At 54.8% G+C, this 4,740-nt stretch overlaps 1 protein-coding gene across 2 annotated transcripts; it reads left to right on the top strand.

Annotated features, from left to right (window-relative positions):
• On the top strand, positions 1-2,361 carry DDT (D-dopachrome tautomerase). 2 transcript variants are annotated; one of them, XM_038574530.1, is made up of 3 exons: positions 1-201; positions 445-620; positions 2,080-2,361. In XM_038574530.1, the coding sequence occupies exons 1-3, from the start codon at positions 94-96 to the stop codon at positions 2,150-2,152; spliced, it is 357 nt and encodes a 118-aa protein (XP_038430458.1). In that variant the 5' UTR covers positions 1-93; the 3' UTR covers positions 2,153-2,361. The 2 variants fall into 2 exon arrangements, with proteins under 2 accessions (XP_038430458.1, XP_038430459.1); XM_038574531.1 differs by lacking the exon at positions 2,080-2,361 and adding an exon at positions 1,293-2,056.
• Positions 2,362-4,740: the final 2,379 nt, after the last annotated feature.

Here is a 4,740-nt window from a genome sequence, read left to right as displayed (position 1 = left end):
CCCGCCGCCCAGTCCGCGACCCGGCGCGCCCCGACCTGCGCTCTGAGCCCGGCTTCTCGGCGGCGGCGGCGCGTCGGCCCCTTCCCGCCAGGCATGCCGTTCGTCGAGGTGGACACCAACTTGCCCGCCAGCCGTGTGCCCGCGGGGCTGGAGAAGCGGCTGTGCGCGGCCACTGCAGCCATCCTGGGCAAGCCCGAGGACGTGAGCGTGGGCCGGGCAGCACCGGGCGGGAGGAGGCTGCCGGGCAGGGACCCCCCCCCCCCCCGCCCCGTCGGCCCCGTGCTGTCTTCCCTGGCCCTGACACCAGCGCGACCCCCCGGGACCCCGCCCCGAGCCTCCAGCCCTGACCCCGGGGGCCCGCGCAGGTCGCCTCTCGCCCTCCCGGGGCCTCAGCGCGGACGCGGCCTGCACCGGCTTCAGGCGAAATTTCGGTGTCGCCCGCAGCGCGTGAACGTAACGGTGCGGCCGGGTCTGGCCATGGCGGTGAACGGCTCCCCCGAGCCCTGCGCGCAGCTGCTCATCTCCTCCATCGCAGTGGTGGGCACCGCCGAGGAGAACCGTGCCCACAGCGCCCGATTCTTCGAGTTCCTCACCAAGGAGCTGGACCTGGGCCAGGATCGGTGCGTGGGGGCAGGGAGAGGATGGGGGCCGTGATCCCATCCCCGAGCCCCTCCCGAGGTTGGGGGAAAGGCAGTCCTCAGCTAGTGCCCTGGGCCCGCGGATGCTGGGTCCACCCTCGGAAGGGTAGGGGAATTGAGTGGATTCCTGACACTGCCGTGGTTTCCTTGACACCTGGGCAAGGTGTGGCCTTCCAAACCTCGGTGAAGGTTTGGAAGGCTGTGAAGTGGGAAAGCTCTCCTTGAGCTGCAACCTGGGGGAATTGCTAGAGTCCTGTGGGATGGGGGTGCACTCTCTGTGCCTTGGCACAGGGGTAGGTTAGAATGTTATTTGCCTAACAAAGCTATGGCCGTTTATCATCTGCCTTTAGCCTTCTCCACATCTTGGAAAATCAAGAATGATTTTCTAGGAGAACTTCTCCAGCTTGGTCGGATGTGTGACCTCTGGGCCGTAGCCAAATAGGTCCTGGGAGACTCGGAGTAGTGGAAAGAAAGTTGGCTTAGATGTCTGGAGACCTGGGTTCTGAGTCCAGGACAGCTCAGGGACTCAGGCAGTGACAAACCCGGAAATGAACCACCTCTGGTTTGTAGGCTTCTCTTCTGTGACTAGAGGGGAATGTATTAATAATCACCCAAGAAGCCCGAACAGCCCCCCAACCTGGGATTCTGTGTCAGGGTTAAAGTTTCTTTCTGGGTGAAAAATATTCCTGAGCCAACCCCATGCCTATGAGGAACTAAGAGCATGAGAAACTTGAAAGAACCTTCCAGAATGGATCCTTTGTTGGCCTAAGAGGCCTAGTGAGGAATGGTGACTCCTGGGAGTGCTCAGACCTGGTCTTCAAGTCGGGATGAGGTAAAAATTGTAAGAACGATATGTAACATGTGAATGGTTACCTGTGCCAGGTTATCTATAGATACCTAACATTGCATGTTCCCATTTGATCCACGCAATCTCTGTCCCTCTGTTCATATCACCTTGTGCAGACATGCCATCCCTGTGAGGTTTACAGATGGGAAAACCAAAGCTGTCACACCAACCCTTCCCCTACCATCCCTCAGGCTACCCCAAGTATCTTACTCTTTACCAGGAACTTCCCATCACTTCTGTGAGAGGGGCGTGTTGTGCACTCCATAGACATTAGTGGGGGGCGGGGGGGGGGGTGTCAGGTCACCCTGTGTCTGGTTTTGAGGTAACTTTGAGAAAACAGAAGTGCCAGGGGGTACTGCACATGCCCCCAGGGAGCTTGCAGTTTGAGAGTGAGTGGGCTACCCACAGAGCATGCAGTGACCCTAGAGGCTCCCTTCTGCCCCTGAGGGGCCACAGTGGGAGATCATTAATGGGCTAAGGTAGGCTGCTCTGGGAGTCCAGGGTAGGAGTGCCCAGCTAGCAGTCTTGGAATATGAGGCATTAGCCAAGGAGCTGATTACATGTTTTTTGCTTTTTCTTTTTTTTCTCTTGAAGGATAATTATCCGCTTTTTCCCCCTGGAGCCCTGGCAGATTGGCAAGAATGGGACAGTCATGACTTTTCTATGACTGGTACAGAGGGCACCCAAGGCATGCATCTGTCAGCTGTCTGCCCCTTCCAGAGAGACCTCCTGGCAGAGTAAGGGCCTGCTGGATACCAGCTTCTGGTGCTCATTCATGCAGATCTGCCTGTGACCCCACAGTCCTCTTCTTCCCCAGCCTCGTATCAAATAAATGAAGAGATTTTTGTCTTTCTTTTTTTCTGTCCCACCCTGAAATCTTCGTCTTTCAAACGTGACTTATTTATCTCCCTTTACCCTTCCCTGGCATTCTGGGTCACCCTGGGCATCAGGGTTGGTGTATGAGGTGGGAACTTTAGGGAATCTGAGAGGTGAGATGTTTCCAGACTTCTAGGCCACTGTCTCATGTATTGTGTGTAGGCTGCTCAAATCCAAGGGTGGATAGTACAGCCTGGAGGCCTGGTTTTCCATCCCCATGTGCAGGCTGGTGGGGCTGGCAGCCGGTCCAGGCTGGGTCTTCCTACAGCTTTTGCTGACCAGACGTTCCTACCCTCAGCTTGGGTTGGCCCACGTAACTTACTGCCCATGGAATGCCGTGCCCAGCAGGGGAGCAGTGCGGTTGGGCTTCAGGGCCCTTTCCTGGGTATTTCCAAACTCCATCTTCTCCCATGAGTCTTACCAAAATTCCTCTGTAGCTGTGCACCTTGTAAAAGTCATGTCCTGGAATGGCAAACCTGGAAATGCAACGTCTGCCACTACAAACAGAATGAATGCAATTCCCATCTAAATACTATATTATGCTTTCACATTTTAGGGGATAGACAGACATGGTGGGGGAAGCCCAAAAGGTGTCCTTTACAGTGACCTTCCAGATGTTTGATGCAGAGTTTACATATCATGACCCTTAGACCCGATGGTGGGCACTGTGTTTACCTATAGAGTTGGAAGTCTTATCATCCTTGTACACCTTGTACGTCAGTGGAGTACCAAGTTGAGATTTTTGGTCTATGCTGTCAACGTGGTAAAGTTAGTTCCCAATGGAACAGTTCTTGTGCTTTTGCTTTTTGTACCCTACCACTGCTGTGGACTCTCATTAAAACCTAGAGCTCGGAGTTCCTTCCTTTGGCTCCCTGGCCCAACTTTTCCTGTGCTCTTTCCTTCTGCCAACATGGTGTTCTGCTTCCCAGAGGGGCTCAGGGAATGTTCCTGGGTTGAATCTGAATGAATGGTTAAAGTGCCCAAGGAGGGATTCAGGCCTAACTCTAGCCAGGACCATAAGGTAGTAGCCTCCTGCCTTGGTCCCACTTTGAATGTTTTTCCCCTACTGTAGTGAGAATGAGGTCATTTGGTTGCTGTGGACGATTATCCCCTCCCTGTCTCCACATTATCCTCACTGTGGCCCTGAACTTTGGCCCCTGGTAATACTGTGCTGCCAGAGTGATCCTACACTGCCTGTACTGTTTCTCACCTCCAAAAGCTTGCCACACAGCTCCTTGCTACGTGGGCCGCTCTTGCCATCTTTTTTCACCTGTTTCACTCCAGAGCATATTTCAAGATACGACTCAGGTGTGAGAGCTGCATCCAGGGGTGCTTGTTATCTATTAAACTTGAAACCACCTGTTTCTGCCTGGGTCCACTGCCCTCCCCCCCAAGGCTGTACTCTCCATGTCAAGATTAGTGACTCCATTATTTTTTGCAACTCCTGGTGCACAACTGAAGCTTATTGTTCTGAACTGACGCTATGAGTTCATGATTTTATCGCTTTTACATAAGGTCAAAGAGAAAGCCATAACATTCATTCCTATTTAATTTTTTTTTTTTTTTTTTTGCTGGACTCCAGCAACTATGAATCCCAACCACTCTTGAAACCTTTCCCTGAAAAACCTCTGAGCTTCCAAGGGTTTAACCTCTTTCAGCCCAAGGCCGTTTTCGGGAAACTTTCAATGCTGAATCCTCTTTTCAGCTTTGGAATTCTGTTACTCCCTCCACCCCCCCCCCCCCCCCCCCCCGTTCATTTACCCGTCTTTTTTGTGTGTGTGTGTGTGACTTTTATCTTTGTCTCTTTAAGATTTTATTTATTAATGAGACACACACACACAGAGAAAGGACAGACACAGGCAGAGGGAGAAGCAGACCCCATGCAGGGAGCCCGACGTGGGACTCGATCCGGGGTCTCCAGGGTCACACCCTGGGCTGAAGGCGGCGCTAAACCCCGAGCCACCCGGGCTGCCCTTTATCTTGGTCTCAATGGCTGATTGTATCCGTACCTTTCGGGCTTCAAATCGTTTTCAGAACGAGGCGAGGCTCGGGATATATAAGGGGGAACGCCCCTCCTCCCCCGGTTCCCGCTAAGCGTCCCCAAGTGTCCCCTGCCTTCCGAGCACCTGCCCCAGGTTGTAGCAAACCGTCCTTTAGCGGCTGCTCAGGGCCAGGCGCCGAGCTCCGCGTTTCCCAGGTGTTACAAGCGGCGGAGCAGGGAAGCCCGACCCACGTCGTCGGGGCGCGCCCGCAGCAAGCAGCCGGAGGGGGACACTCGCGCGCCCGCCGCTCGCAGCCCGCGAGGGCCAGGGGAGCTCGCTCGCCCGGCGGCGCGTGCGCCCTCGCTGATTGGCCAGCGGAGCCGGCACCGGAGCCAAT

Source organism: Canis lupus, chromosome 26, assembly GCF_011100685.1.
Source record: "Canis lupus familiaris isolate Mischka breed German Shepherd chromosome 26, alternate assembly UU_Cfam_GSD_1.0, whole genome shotgun sequence".
Classification (NCBI taxonomy): domain Eukaryota; kingdom Metazoa; phylum Chordata; class Mammalia; order Carnivora; family Canidae; genus Canis; species Canis lupus.
Note: the sequence above shows the minus strand (reverse complement) of the source record. Positions and strands in the feature narration are given on the sequence as shown.

Coding starts and splice junctions, on each gene's coding strand:
- DDT (XM_038574530.1), top strand. CDS start 94: ATGCCGTTCGTCGAGGTGGACACCAACTTGCCCGCCAGCCGTGTGCCC. Junction 202..444: donor TCCTGGGCAAGCCCGAGGAC/GTGAGCGTGGGC, acceptor TGTCGCCCGCAG/CGCGTGAACGTAACGGTGCG. Junction 621..2,079: donor CTGGACCTGGGCCAGGATCG/GTGCGTGGGGGC, acceptor TTTCTCTTGAAG/GATAATTATCCGCTTTTTCC.